This window comes from Oryzias latipes, chromosome 10 (assembly GCF_053564925.1).
Source record: "Oryzias latipes strain Hd-rR chromosome 10, Olatipes_Hd-rR_3.1".
Classification (NCBI taxonomy): Eukaryota; Metazoa; Chordata; class Actinopteri; order Beloniformes; family Adrianichthyidae; genus Oryzias; species Oryzias latipes.
The window spans coordinates 14,180,283-14,195,136 of record NC_136246.1 but is presented as its reverse complement, the minus strand read 5'-3'; the positions used below and the strand labels follow the sequence as shown (position 1 = coordinate 14,195,136).

The following is a 14,854-nucleotide window of genomic DNA, read 5'->3' as shown; positions in this document are numbered from 1 at the left end:
GCAGTCTGAAGCCCTTGAGTATTAACACATTTATTATTAGATGTTCTTTTCAAACATACATTTAACTGAACTAGCAAAACTTGTTTGGTTGAAATTAGATTAGAAACACTAAACAAAAATCCATAATTGTGGAAATCTACATAAAGCATTTCAATCATGGCTAAAGTAAGACACTGGTTTAATAGTAATGAATATTCACAGCCTATTCAATTACCTGATGGATTAGATTACAAATTTGGGGAAGAATTTACAATGGGTAAATTAAATAAGTGTATAAAAATGGAAGAATACTTCAGGGGACATCAGTCATTTTTAAGTGCCCAGAAAAGCCCAATATTTAAAACTAGAACAAAACTACAAACAAAAATGCAAAATAAATTTTTTCAACTTTTTTAAGTTTTACACCAAAACATCGAGTGCTGCTATGAAATAAATAATAGAATTGCAGCAAAATCAAACCATAAATAACGTTATCAAATTCATAAACAAAACTGTTTGTACTGCAAAGAGGGTTAGAAATCTCAAAATTATTTTACAAGCATAATCATAATACTTAAACAAAAATGCAATAAAATAACCTGCATAAAAATCTATGGTGGCATACAGTCAAAACAAAACTTAAGGTGAAAAATTTTACTGACATAAAAATTACTTCACACAAATGTCCATTTTTAATGTAGGAATCTTATGTTTGCTGCTCTTTTCTCTCTGTTATTCAAATTATTCTTTATTTTATGGTTAAAGTAAAGATTTGCAAAGTTACAAAGAACACAGAATCATTTATGTAAGAAACAACATCATTTTGCAACAAATAACTGTATCTATAACCCACCAAATAGAAATGAATATTGATAAGCTCTTACTGATTTATGCTTCAGTAAGAAAGAACATACTAAAGGAAAAGGAAGTAGTGTTCCATTTCTCTAATATAATCTGTAACAGCGTTTAAACAGCATTTCCTGTGGTATCAGCAGACTGTAGATTTTATTGCTGCTGAAAGTTAAAAAAAAAGGATCGCACGCTGCTGCTCGCCACTATTAAGTTGCTCATGAAATCGTATCATTTCACATAACATGACAATTTTCCTCCAGCTTCCATTGAAAGCAGTGTCATGCACGCTTTTCCACAACTCACAGCTTCGACCAAACAGAATGCTGCAGCAACGCGGCGTGGCAGCACTGGGTAAATTACAAGTGACATGACAAGGACGCTACGACTGAAACGCGACGCGCTCGCTGTGAAAGAAAGCCTCGCTTTGCTTGTTAACATAACCACAACTTTATATATCCTGTCAACAGTCAACTTCCTGTGTGCATTCTGAAGAGTGTGCATGAGGACCCAGACAATTATTCTCTACATTGCTAAAAATCGTCATACCAGCTCCACTAATATTACTGATATGAATCTTTTTCCCCACAGTATTGACAGCTAAACTCACATCAACATTAAGAATAGTGAGAAGGGATTTGAAGGAAACTTTATTCACGTCCTGAACCTGCATAAACTAACTTTAGCGTGAAATATGTCAACAAAGCATCACTCTGACACCTTGTGAACTGAAGTGTTACTACAGGCTGGCAAGACGACAACAATTAGTTCTTACAAACCTCAAACATCAATAAGATTAAACACCTTTAACAAAAGGAATACTGGAATGTTATAAACTGCTTGAGTTTATTCTTTTAATTAGGTTTATTGGAACATTTTACACACTTTTGTTAATTGTTAATTGATCAAAAACCAGTCAATCTCATTTAAGACATGTGATTTAGTAATCAAAAATCTAGTACTACAGATGCAAATTTGAACGTCAGAAAACGTCTCTTCCAGGTGAAGTCACCTGACCTCATGGGGGGTCTTGTTCTTACCTGTGGTCTGTCAGGATGCAGACAGCTGAGGGATGGCTGGAGCAGTAGGTTAGGTAAAGGTTCTTGATTTGAGGCATGAGGTTCAAATAGCAGGCTGCCACCCTCTGCTGCCCCTCTGGGACTCTGCACATTGAGAGAAAAGGCGAGAAGGCAAGGTAGAGAAATATTAAAGGGTTGGGAAACAACATAAAACGACATTCTGTCATGCTATCAATTTACTTGTTTGAAATACTAGTACTTCTTTCCTGTCCTGAAAAGGGTCTGTCTGGATCAACAAAACACAATCCTGGGCTCTAAAATGTTACTTGGAAATGAGGGGGTGTAAGACCAAAAAGAAGCTGGCTGTTCACTGAGAGCCCTATCCAAAAACATTAATGGGAAGTTAAATGGAAGGACAACCTGACATAAATATGAAGCTCATTCAGTAGATCAGTGAGTTCCATGAGGACTGGACTGCTGTTAGATCTTTGAGAGCCACAACGGACACGTACATCACAACATGGACTTAAGCTGCTGCAGTCCTCACGTCAAACCACTCATGAACCACAGACCGAGGATTTATCCCTCAATTCAAGAGAAAAGGAAACAAAACCATTCCTTGGGATTCCAAAGCCATCATTTGGAAGAGCAGCAGAGGGGCACAGAATTTTCCTGAGGTTTAGTGTTTCCTCAGTCAGCCATGTTCGAATGATACTTGTCATCTACTGCTGCTGCTCCATTAACTGTACAGTGTGTTCCAAATTATTACTCAAATGGGATTTTTTTAGGATCTTTCTTAATTATCAATGCAAATGAGAATCAGCATAATTTTCAAGTCACTAACCATTAGAGTATATATTAAATGTTTTTGAACAAACCTAAAGATAACAGTATTTGTTTCTTTCAATGCACTGTTCCACATTATTACGCACAACAGTTCCATAACGTTTGATAGATTCAAAAGAATTGAAAATGGTAATTTGTTGAATTTTTTGCATTACGAAATCATATTTACTTAAACCAAAAGCTATTCCAATCAAAAACATCTTAATAGGTCAAGTTACATTTGAACATAGGACCCCTTATCTTGTAGCATCTTCCCAATTCTTGCATCCATTGAACTTGTGAGTTTTTGGAGAGTTTCTGCTTGAATTTCTTTGCAGGATGTCAGAATAGCCTCCCAGAGCTGCTGTCTGGATGTGAACTGCCTCCCACCCTCATAGATAGTTTGCTTGAGGATGCTCCATAGGTTCTCAATAGGGTTGGGGTCAGGGGAAGATGGGGGCCACACAACCAGTTCATCTCCTATTCTTTCAGTAGCAGCCAATGATGCTGATGTATTCATTGCAGCATGAGATGGTGCATTATCATGTGTGAAGATGATTTTGTTATGAAAAGCACTGTTCTTTTTTTTGTACCACAGAAGAAGGTGGTCAGTCAGAACCTCCACCTACTCTTCAGAGGTTATTTTCAAACCTTCAGGGACCCTAAAGGATCCGGCCAACTCTCTCCACATGATTCCAGCCCAAAACATGACTCTGCCACTTTATTGCTGACAATGCAGACTTGTTGGGACATTGTGGCCATATACTAACAACCCAATACTCCATCCATCTGGACCATTCAGGGTTGCATGGCACTCATCAGTGAACAAGACTGTTTGAAAATTGTTCTTCGTGTATGTCTTTAACCACTGCAGCCATTTCCGCTTGTTAGTGTTATTTATGGGGTGGCCAATCAGAAGGTTGACATCTAAATACAAGCCTCTGAAGGATCCTACACCCTGATGTTTGTGGGACTCCAGAGACACCAGCAGCTTCAAATATATCGCTGCTGTTTTGTAATGATATTTTAGAAGGTGCTCTCTTGATTGGATGCATTTGTGTGGCAGAAAGCGTCATCATCCTGCCTTTATCTCTACAAACCCCTCTGTGCTCCGAATCAGCCACAAATCTAATATTACGATGATCACGCTTCAGTCTTCATACCTCGTCTAAGGCACTTAACTATTTCAGGCTTTTCAGCAGCAGAGATCCTTTTTCTTTCCTATATTTATTGAAAATGTCAGTCTACTTAATAATGTGGAACATCCTTATTTAGTAGTTTTTCCTTTAATTGAACTCACCTTGCAAACTAATTATCACAGGTGTCTGGCATTGATGTCAGTGATCCAAAGAGCCCCAGGACATAATATAATCCATGAGTGTAATTAAAAAACAAAGAATGACATTTTTGACCCTTATATACAATCTGGACGCACTGTATTTTATCAGGCTCACAGTTAATGCAGTCACCTACAAGGAAGTTTAGGAGTACTTTATGGTTCTCCCTCCTGACCTGCTTTATGGAAATTATTGTTATTTTCCAGTCTTTGCACCTGCCCATTCTGCTAAAGCAATCAGCTCCTGAATTAAAAAAGCTTCACTGAATCATCAAATCTATGAATCCATTGTCTTTAAACAAAAAGAACTGCTTTCTGTTAGCATTAAATGCAAGAATTAATACTGTTAGTAATATTTTGAATGGAATTTTGAAAAAGAAATCAATATTGAATCAAAATCAATAAATAAATCTAACCAGGCATTTTTTTAATGAAATCATGTGATACCCAACCCTTTGCAGCAGTTCATGCAAATCTAGAATATTTGTTAATTTCATATGCTCTTTTCTACATGACTTACTTTGTACAATCGTCTAAAGCTGAGCACAGGTCCTGCTGGAAGGTGAGAATCTCTTCCAGGTTCCCACACAGGGTGGCGCTGTCTGCACTGGGCAGCCTAAACACGTAGATGTTTGCATAAGCAGAGAGAATGAGAATCATGAAAACATGACAAATCAATGGAAAGGTGTAAAGCAGGGAAGTAAAAAACAAATATGTGCTGGAAGAAAAAAGACAAACATTTAGAAAACTATTTATTGACAATCAGTTGCGTCCTAGGCAGCCATGATTGGATGTGTTTCCTGTTTGTGATGTTGCTCTTACTTGTCGCAGGCTTGTAAGGGTCGCAAGTAACATGTCAAAACTGTTTGCAGTTCTTTGACAAATTCTCGCTCATGTTCCAAGATATCCTGGACCACCTGCAGAAGCAAATCGAGGGGATTTGGTAACTGTTGTCAGAAACCAGACATGCACAGCGTTATACTGCACTATAAAACCGGCATCAAACTAGGCCAAAAAGGAAATAAAAACTGTAATCCTTTTTAACTTTTTTTTATATGTTAAATTTGTTTTATTTCTATAAAAGGATGGAAAGTAATTTAGACAGTATTAGGGATACCATGAAAGAAAGAAATGAATATATGAGAATAAAGTCGTAAAATTATGAGAAAAAAACTTGTAATTTTACAAGGACATTTTTTTCTTTAATAAACAACCTTATGCCGCATAAATTATGACATTATTATGGTAAATTCTCAAAGTATAACTTATGAAATTATATATTTTAAAATAAATATTTTTCTACCAATAATTCTACAATCTTTTTTCCTCATCATTTTACGACTTTATTCTCGTAAAGCTTTGATTTTATTCTCATACATACATTTATTTATTTATTTTTTAAATGTCCCTAATTCTTAAACGTAATAATATGCCTGATGAAAGATCGAATAAAAAACAAACGCTGAAAAAAACAATTATTAAATATAAAATATATTAATAAAAAAACTTAGAATGATTCATATCGTAAATGGGGTAGATGTAGTAGAAAACATTAAAATAAATGACATTAAAGTATCAATTATTAAGCTGTACTCAAAAATTCATAAGATACACATTAAAAATAAATTAAATAAATAAATTATTTTGATTTTTTAACAGAACTCACCACCATGTAATAGTTCTTGGTCAGCGGAGTCCCTTTAGGAGACAATGGCTTTTCTGAAAGAAACAAACAAATAAGATCAAGTAAGTAATAATTCACACAACAGCCACATATCCATGATCATTTCTGGATTTAACACTCAAAATCCGGCTTGTTGTTTAATAAAAGGATTTGTACTTAAGTCTCGGAGGCAGCACAGATCCACTCACCACAGGGTTTGACCTCGCGGACGTAGTTACTGGGAAACCAGCCTGTCTTGCCGTTGAGCGAGCCCTCCCACCATCCTCCTTCCTCCTGCCGCGTCACCAGGATCACCTCGCCTTTGTTGAAGGACAGCTCGTCCTCATTGTTCTGCTTGAAGTTGAAGCGGGCCTTTACCATCAGCTGTCCGCCACCGCCGTTCTCCGACATTTCCTGTTCAAATCATTTTTGAGCAAGATAAGTTACAATTAGACAACTGATCGGTGAACTTCTGACTCGTCAGTGTCAGTCTTCTCTGGCCAAATGTTCTCACATGTAGACACACTTGTTAAATTATCGCTACAGCCATACAGTTATTCTTGGATAATTACCAGATAATTGTCTAAAAAGGTGGAAGGAAGTACGAGGATTTCAAACAGTCAATCTCCCCAGCATAGCTTTAACTGTTAAACCACAGCCAACACATCAGAGCCTCCAACAACTTGCTGTAAACTAAAGCAGCAGTGATGCATGGACTGTTAAAACACCTTTTATTCAACATTTAAAATTCACCTCAACTGGATCAGATGCAATTTTTTCAACAGAATAGAGCAAAAGCTTAAATACTGAGTGTTGACCGTTAGTCTTTGGCTACCACACATCTGAAAATACCACGATTTGCACATTAATTACGGTACTTGGAAAAAATATGTATATATTTTAAACTATTACTCTTACTCAAGTATTTCTTCTGTTGACTACTTTTTACTTCTACTTGGGTAACCATATTTCATAGCAAAACTACTTTTACTTGAGTAGAAATTGTGCATACTCTACCTGCTTCTGTCGTTGCACTGACACAGTAAAAATGTACCGTGAATCCTTCTGTCCCACTCGTGTCTATATCACACAGTCAAACTGGTCTGGACACTAAAAGCCACCTTAAGACCACAATTATTACTGCTAGAAGCCATGAATCAAAGCTGTTCTGAAAGTGAAAAGTTAATGACACTGTCTGGAAAGAGACAAGTCCTTTATTTTTTTAAGTGGTGTACACTTCGATAGACTGTGATAACTCACAGTATAAATGAACCCAAATAAATTAGAACAAATCCATTCCCAAGAGTAGGAGAGTGTTATGCTTTGCCTTTTTTAAATCGCATAGGGAGTTTACAGAATGCTTTGTTGAACTATGTTTTGTTGTCTGAATGCTACAATCTATTCAAATAATCTTTGTGGAAATATATTATTATGGTTTTATGTGTGTAGGAATAGATTAGCCATAAATGGTCAGAATATACTATACCACTGATTTGGATTGTCTTCTTAGAGAGCCTTTGGATTTGATGGAGCCCTGTGTCTGTAAGGAAGTCGCCTGGTTAGGGGAAGACGATGCAGACTGTGGACATCTCTCAGCAGCACAGTCTGCAGACACACAAAAACATGTGTTTTTAGCATAGACACACACCATCATCATCCTCGCCCCCACAGATCATGCATAAGGACACACTGGGAGAGCGGACGGCTAGGTCATGACTCATCCGAACACTGTTCATCACTGAAGGCCAGTGGGCACTCGAAGGCTACGCATTTCTAAATCCACAGCGACTAATCAGATTTGATCAAAACAGACGTATTCTGTCAGAAAAAGCAACCTCTGAGTAAACAACCCTAGATGTTAAAAATGCGAGGATTTCAGTTTCAGAACATAAAAAACTCATGAAAAATGTAGGTTTTGTCTTCTTAGTTTTAGTTTCAGTTTGCTTTTATAAATCTATTCTTGAATTTCAAACTCATAACTTGCTAAAAATATAGGCAAAGTGTTCAAAGAAATACATCAATAAAGCAAGAAAACAGAGAAATGATCCTTAAAGAAAAAAAAACATATTTACATCGTATGAATATCCCTTGCTTCAAAAATCAAAGGGAATATTCTTTACATTATTAGCTTGACTATTAGCTTCTTTGACATTTATCTTTGTTTAAATTCTAATTACTCTATTTTCCGGACTATAAGTCGTTGCGAAGTATAAGTCGCACCAGCCCAAAAATGCATTATAAAGTAGAAAAAAAACACAGATAAGTCGCACTGGACTATAAGTCGCATATTAACGGGAAATTTATTTGACAAAATCTGAGACCAAGAACTAATAACTTTCACAACCTTATATGACACAATCATAGCAGAATGTTTATCTCATAATTTCACAGTAATTCTTTCTCAAACTTATTTATTTATTCCTTTCATGAAGCATCATTGGCCAACTAATACTCTGTTTTCATCCTGTATTTGTAGAAACAGTTGTCATTTTTTATTGCATTTCTGAATCTATGAAATCATTGAAAAATAGAATATTATGTTGTTAGCCTTCAAGATCTTACTGTAAAAAAAAGGTTTGCTGATTCTCTGAGTCACTTAACATACTCTTAACACTTAACATACCTCAAACATCAAATTGACCCAGAAACATCATCTCTGTTCCTCACAAATGAACATAACAGGAGGGTTAACAACAACAACAATTTATTTCTAATATAAGTCGCTGTGGAGTATAAGTTGCATCCCTTGCCAAACTATGAAAAATAATAATAAAAATAATCAAATGACAATCATTTAATTTCAGGGGGTAGAACAAAAGTCTTCTGTTTTTGAAAAAGTGGGTGTTCTAAAAAAAAAAAAACACTAAGGTGGTGGTACCAATGATGGCTGCTGACAAGCTGTCATTTCTGCCAACTGCTCTTCTTTTATGTCCCTGAGGATAAATTGTGGGTTTATTTAGCGCATTGCTTTAATTAAACAAAATAGGATGGTTTTGAGAATGAGTCCAGGCCACTGAATCTTACTCAACTTCTGAGTTACTAAGCCAACACCATTTTAGGGTTTCCATTGTTTTCGTTTATTGAGCAAGTCAAAGATAGACTTCCAGGTGTATTCTGGGTTAACATACTGCTGCATAACCAAAGTCATCTTCAGCTTTATCACTGATAGCAGAGCCATTTTTCATAATTATTTTCTGGTAGAGAGAAGACATTCTCGTTTCATTTACAGCAAATTATATAGTTACTAAAGCTATGTGCTACTCCAGACTATCACACTTCCACCACCATGTTTCAGTGTTTGTGTTTTTTAATATAAAAGGCTCTATCAGATGTTTGCTAAAAGTTTCTATCTACAGTTAAATCTCATCAGACCACAGCTGTGTCTTTAAATGCGAGTTGAGTTTTTGAATTCTTCTTTGGGTCATTCCCCCCCCTAACTCTGTGTTATTGGTAAATTGTAAAATTGACCTTATTCTGAGGCAAGTGAAGCCTGTAGGTCTTTGCATGTTGTTCTGGGTTCTTTAATGATGCATTTGATGACTCACTTTTTTTAGGTCGTCTGGTCACTCCAGTCCTGGGAAGCTCCGCTTTGTCTCAATTAGTGGAAAATATGGTTCAGATAAGTCTCAGAAGCTTTTTAATAGCTTTGAAACTCTTGCGAAACTCACGTCATCGTATTTGTTTTTTGTCCAGAAATTCTTTAAATAGTGGCATTCTGGGGTTTTTTTCTTTTCACATCTATCTATCTGACATTTTGTTTTGCTTCTCTGTCAAACAGATTATAATCCATCAGAAAATATGGTTACTCACAGTTTATCCATCTCGTTTGTACTTTTTTTATTTTTTTACCTTTGGTGAGGGGGAAAACATTTTTCCCCCAAATAAAAATCCTGTCACTTTAAACCTGTTTGTGGATGGGGTATCATTGTACTACATAAATTTTTTTTTCAAAAGGCGTGCAAAGGCAAAAGCAAATACAGGGGAGAAACCAAATTTTTATAATTTATGGCTTAGACATAAAAAAAACAAATGTGATCCAACTGTCTTTAACTGCTGTCTAATACTAGTTAGCCAACTTTATGTGTGCTATAAGTTTCATTTTTAGGGGCTAAAATGTAAAGAAAATTGAAAATCTGATTTCCTTTACTACAGTTCATCTTCTCCTCAGCCGCGCGGCCCTGCAGGGAAACTTGGATCCATGCATCAGCTGCAGCCAGCTGTTGCCCAGCGGACAAACACTAGGTATCCATTACGATGAGAGGATTTATGCTGTACAGTGACACATGGAGACGCTGCAAATCTCTGAGGCAAATGCAGTCCCAAGACAGAAAATAGTTTGATCCAAAAGGCTTTCATTAGGATCAATTAGGCGTTTCATATTAAATTAGGATTTAAAGCTAAATACTCTACACGCATTTACCAAAAGGAAAAAAAAGCAGGAACACTTCTTCTTTTTACAGCGACAAATGTTTGGCTGGAAAGAGGCAGATGATTAGGAGTTGGCTTCATCTGCCAGAAATGCCAGAATGATTTACAAAAGCCTTAGTGAAAAGAATGAAAAATGGCACCGATGGCAGTGACAGGTGAAGCTCATGGATCACACACTCTCCATTTTTTACACAGCGTGAAGCCTAACAAGCCCATGTGTCAGCAAAAATCTGCGGTTAGCTCTTTATATCTAAGGATATAATATTCAAAGCATTTAAATGAAACAAACAGCTACACATGCACCACTGAATAAAAGCAGCCCTTTGTGCTTTTTTGTCTTTGCTATAAACTACCGGTAGCTTATCCACAATAGCAGCTGCTGCTGCTGGCATGCCTAAGCAATGAAAAGTAGGTTTTAAGCTCTAACATTTGACCTCACGGCATTTCATTGGATGACATTTAGAACAATGGGCATTAATTAACAAGATCCTTATTGGTGCCATTTTTTTGCAAAACAGGAACGGCAGGAGGGAATATCATGCAGCCCTCCAACTAGTCCAACCATGAATTAATCACAACTCAACCCAGATCTCTCTGAAAGGAAATCTAACCTTGATGTATTATAGGTACTACTTTTTTTTGTTACTCATTTGCTAAATGCAGATTTTGTGCTGAAAATGTGCAACTGGTATCATCTCAGACCAAAACCACTTTCTGATGTGTACAAGGGAATGAATTCAGGAGAAAAAATAAACAGCATGTGCTGACAACCAAGTGCAAGTTAGGACATATATGCCACCACTTCTACAGTGGGAAAAGCAGCAGGTTAGAACACCCTTAAAGAACTGATATGTAAGATTTCAATGCAGTAAATCAACTTTAAAATCTTTATTTAAAAAAATAAACTGTTTTAGATTTGTAAAGGGAAATATGAAAAGAATACAAATGGAAACAGTATGTGAGTTGACCCTAAACAAGGATTTGGAAGAAAAAAAAGACAGTGATCAAAGACTCTAACATTCTATCATTTGATTTGTTTTCTTTACCATTTTTTTTACTTCACTTATTTTTTGGTGCTCAATCTAAATTTGCAGAGAACAGAAAATATTTCAGCAAGAGATGCATGTGAGGAAACATGGAACACAGCATGACACAAACACATACTGCCATGCCAGCTGTCCATCTGTTACACACTATCCTTTATTGCAAAGGTCTAAAAAAAATAAATAAACAAAAGGGCAACATCCTCCAAATCAAGCAGATAGGGATTTAGGTAGAAGCAAGTCATCCAGCAAGGGTCAAATTCACTGTTGGGAAAAAGAGCTTCACTCTTACCTTGTGTAGCAAAATTGAATGCCATCAAAGTAGCCAGAACTTTGCCGAAATTCTCTCCAGTATATAACCACTCTGGTTCAAAGCCCTGGATGGACAGGTAGCAGAGAAGAGGATGTTAGAAACCAAAAGCTGCCCTTTATAAAAAGCTTTTTTATCTATCTATCTATCTATCTATCTATCTATCTATCTATCTATCTATCTATCTATCTATCTATCTATCTATGTACATGGCCTGTTTTCCGTCATTTTTCAGTCTTTAATAAAAGAAGGAAATGGCGGGCCATACTCATCTGTGGTTCCTGTCCACTTTCCTTTACACACTTGCACACTCACTGCTTGCCTAATCGGTCCAAGACAGCTATCTTCTTTCCTCCTTTGGCTAAGGTTTCACATTTTAAATAAAACATCTTAAATATAGAGTTTAAGTAGTATAAACTGTGCTGTGTGCAGCCTCTGGGCAATGTTCGACCAGTATGGCGGCCAATATGAGGTCATCCCAGGATCTATATAGCTGTTATAATCCACTTTGTCTGTCTTTTTTCTTTATTAATCAACAATAAGGTGGTTCATGTGTAATTTATGTTTGTTTAAAAATTGGAAATCGGAATTTTGTTGCATAGCTAAGAAAAACAGAGGGAAAGACAGGTAAGCCATGTTTAACAGAGACAATCTGTGATTAAAAGTGTGATAGTTCCCATAAATATTTGTCTTCTTAGCATCCAAAAAAAAAAAAAAAGAATTCTGACCAGTCCATCTTTTCTGGTGAATATTATGCAGTAAAAAAAAATTCTGAGGCTCAACAAAAGCAGCAGTCTTCCTTTTTTTGTCCTCGCAGAGCAGAAGTGAAAGCAGAATGGCTGCTGCTCTCTTTATGTATGTAGTAACTTGGCCTACAGGCACGGTTTGCTTTAGTAATATAACAGAAAGAATAAGAAAGAAAGAAAAAGAAGAGGAAAGTATGCTCTCCCCGAATGACTGAAAGATATTTTCTGGCTGATACATTTGGCAGAAGCGCTCCACAGACCTCTGCCCATGACCTACTGGCTGACTGCGAAAGGTCTAATTATGGGCTAAAACCGAGCTGGTGAATAAGAGCAAAGAAGACCTCTCAGACATAACAAGCCAGCTGGGCAAGCCTAGTAAACCACCGGAGTGGACCAAGCTGGGCTGACTCGATTAACGCTTCAAAGGAATCATTTCTGGGCCTCTAACCAGAGCCGATTATTTATAAAGTTGAGGGAGACATTAATGTCTGCTGTGGTAAAAACAGGCAGGCTGGTAGAGAGGTAAACTCCCAACATCTGTAAGCAATTCGCCTGGTTTCTTGTTCAGCAATAGAAACCTGCAAAAGGTACCTAGAGGTCTTTACTGACAATAAGCACTATAACAATAAAATAAAATTAAGAATTTATCAAAAAATAATACAAATAAATAAGGATTTTGACCAGCAATCCCTGGTAAGTGTGAGTGACAGCCTAGAAAGTGGCTCACACAACAAATACCCAAACACAAGCAAGAGTTGGTCAAATCAGACAGAAGACCTGCAAGAGATTCCAAGGACAGAGTAAACAGGTAATAGTGATAAAGGTCAAAGGTCAGCTCCTCATGTCTTTAAGGTAAAACAGGCAAAAAGAAGTCCATCAGATTCACCTTACCTCTACTTTCAAGGACGAGCATCCTCTTAAAAACTCTCGGATGTTGGAGATGCATTCCGCTTCAGTTCTTGGTTCTTGAGAACACTATTATAAAACAAAACACTAGATAAATAGAAAAACGTCTAGTATCTAGCTTTGGTGAAGCAAACTGTTTATCTGATACGCACCTAGCAGACACGGTTTTCATTTCAATGCGACTTAGAAGCAAGTAAAGTGACATGTTTATAATCCCAACGTGATATAATAACATACTTGAAAGCATGACTACATTTCTCCTTCATTTTCTACTTGCATTTTCAAGCCGTTACACCAAACAAATGTAAAGAACAACTTGTTTCACCAAAGCTTCCGGCCGCTTCCCCAGATTTCAAAATAAAATATGGTATTTTATCAATAAAAGTTACAGGCGACTGTGACATTTACATATTTTTGGGGGAGGGACCGTTTTTATTTTTGAATGTAGCAACTTGTCAGAAAAAAAAACACATGTATTAGAGCCGTAAGATGCAAATGTGGGCAACTTAAAAGTGTTGCTTCCGGTTGCGTTCTGCGTCTTTACGCTAGTGGCGGCGCTTTGCACTTTTTTCAAAGGGGAGGTCGCACCGGGAAGAACAGCCGTTCAAGAGGAAGTGACGACCTACATTTGCAACTGTTATCACTATCAACTTTGCCATCTTTGCGTTTAGCATAAGTTATGGCGCGTCTTTTCCAGTTTAAAAGTCTATAATGTCATGTGTAATACAAATAAAGTACCACGCACGCTCACACTTATGACATTTGCCGCCCTCCGTGCTCTTGAAGTGTCAAGTTCGTCGTATTTTGACAACATCTCTCCACACCGACCCGCTCGCGTCAAGAATGCGGAACAGATTTTTTTTCCACACGTACAGAAACAACTCCCTGAAAAGCCAGCGCGCGTGAATCTAAAGTGTTGCTAAAACTTCGAGATAAGCACGCGACATAAAGGAACATTCGGTGGTAAAATGTGTCGGCTGGGGGACACACACACAGCAGCAGGGCCGTCTGCAGGGACAACTAAGTTCCTGTCAGTATCGCTTTCGGCGAGCCTATTCCTTCTTCTCCACCAGAGAGCCGTTAATTTGGTGCCATTTGTCCGGTGAACTCGACGTCTCACCTTGGGAGTGAAGTCGGGTATGAGGCGCTCCGTGAGCTTGCACAGGACGACCCCATCCTTCAGGGATGCTTTTAGAAACTCCTCCGGGTCCGCTATGTTCTTTTTGGGCGAGCTGAGCACCCCCAGCGAGATCAACCACGTTACCGTCTGCTCCTCTGGATTCATAGCTCCGCGGTCCTCCTAAAACTGCATCGTTAAAAAAAATATTGAAGCTGCTGTGCTACCCATCAACATGCAACTCACATCCGCACTTCTGCTACAAGTTAAAAAAAAAAAAAAGAGGCAGTTGGCGGAGGAGGACGCGGCCACTGCACGCTACCCCTACTGGCAAACAGGCACCTCGACAAGCAGAGCTTCCTCCTGCAGAGCAGCACATCCTTCAAGATGCACACAACCACTCGTGATTGATGGAAATCAACACATCACATTAAAATTACCAGCCTTTTAATATATATATATATATATATATATATATATATATATATATATATATATACATATATATATATATATATATATATATATATACACACATATATATATATATATATACACACATATATATATATATATATACACATATATATATATATATATATATATATATATATATATATATATATATATATA

At 37.1% G+C, this 14,854-nt stretch overlaps 1 protein-coding gene across 5 annotated transcripts in view; it reads right to left on the bottom strand.

Moving 5' to 3' along the window:
• Window positions 1–14,588, bottom strand: part of arhgef6 (Rac/Cdc42 guanine nucleotide exchange factor (GEF) 6) — a 30,792-nt gene extending 16,204 nt beyond the window's left edge. For 2 of the 5 annotated variants that reach the window (XM_004073194.5, XM_011479956.4), the window contains exons 1-9: window positions 14,225–14,588; window positions 13,090–13,173; window positions 11,435–11,519; window positions 7,158–7,276; window positions 5,881–6,085; window positions 5,675–5,727; window positions 4,831–4,925; window positions 4,529–4,624; window positions 1,869–1,991 (exon numbers count right to left, since the gene is read on the bottom strand). In XM_004073194.5, coding sequence (XP_004073242.1) covers window positions 1,869–1,991; window positions 4,529–4,624; window positions 4,831–4,925; window positions 5,675–5,727; window positions 5,881–6,085; window positions 7,158–7,276; window positions 11,435–11,519; window positions 13,090–13,173; window positions 14,225–14,389 — 1,025 coding nt within the window. In that variant the 5' untranslated portion in view covers window positions 14,390–14,588. The other 3 variants (XM_078953992.1, XM_011479957.4, XM_078953991.1) reach the window with 3 other exon arrangements.
• Window positions 14,589–14,854: the final 266 nt, after the last annotated feature.